The sequence below is a fragment of the Cystoisospora suis genome, assembly GCF_002600585.1.
Source record: "Cystoisospora suis strain Wien I chromosome Unknown contig_5357, whole genome shotgun sequence".
NCBI classification, from domain to species: domain Eukaryota; phylum Apicomplexa; class Conoidasida; order Eucoccidiorida; family Sarcocystidae; genus Cystoisospora; species Cystoisospora suis.
In genome coordinates, this window is record NW_027158147.1 from 1,481 (window position 1) to 1,810 (window position 330).

The 330-nt window shown below is 47.3% G+C and overlaps 1 protein-coding gene across 1 annotated transcript in view; it reads right to left on the reverse strand.

The window, feature by feature from the left end:
- The window catches only part of CSUI_009160 (vacuolar protein sorting 11 carboxy-terminal protein), a gene marked incomplete at both ends in the record, with an annotated part of 1,055 nt that extends 726 nt beyond the window's left edge, over positions 1-329 (reverse strand). The window contains one exon of the mRNA XM_068069278.1: positions 246-329. Within this exon, the coding sequence (XP_067918744.1) occupies positions 246-327 (82 nt within the window). The remainder of the gene's footprint in view (positions 1-245) is intronic.
- Position 330: the final 1 nt, after the last annotated feature.

Sequence of the window (330 nt, forward strand, 5' to 3'; positions counted from 1 at the left end):
CCCCCCTTTCTCCTTTCAATCAGAGAACTGCATGCACCATATACGAAGCTTTCTACGTCATTCGTAAAAGCAGAGAAGAGACAGACAGAGACACGAGAAAGAAAAGTCATGCATAATGAACTCTCCTCTCTCGAGTACGATCCCTCCTCGTATTCCTATTGGGCCTGTGCTCCCCCCAAAACTGCTACACGGTTCTCCTATCACCTCTTTTCTCGAGAGAGCCGCACATCGCTTTTCTTTTGTACCTTTATCATGTTGATATGCCTGCTGGAGATTTTGCGGAGTTGCTTTGACGTGTACAGAGAAGGGAGAAGAAGCAGAGGAAGAGGG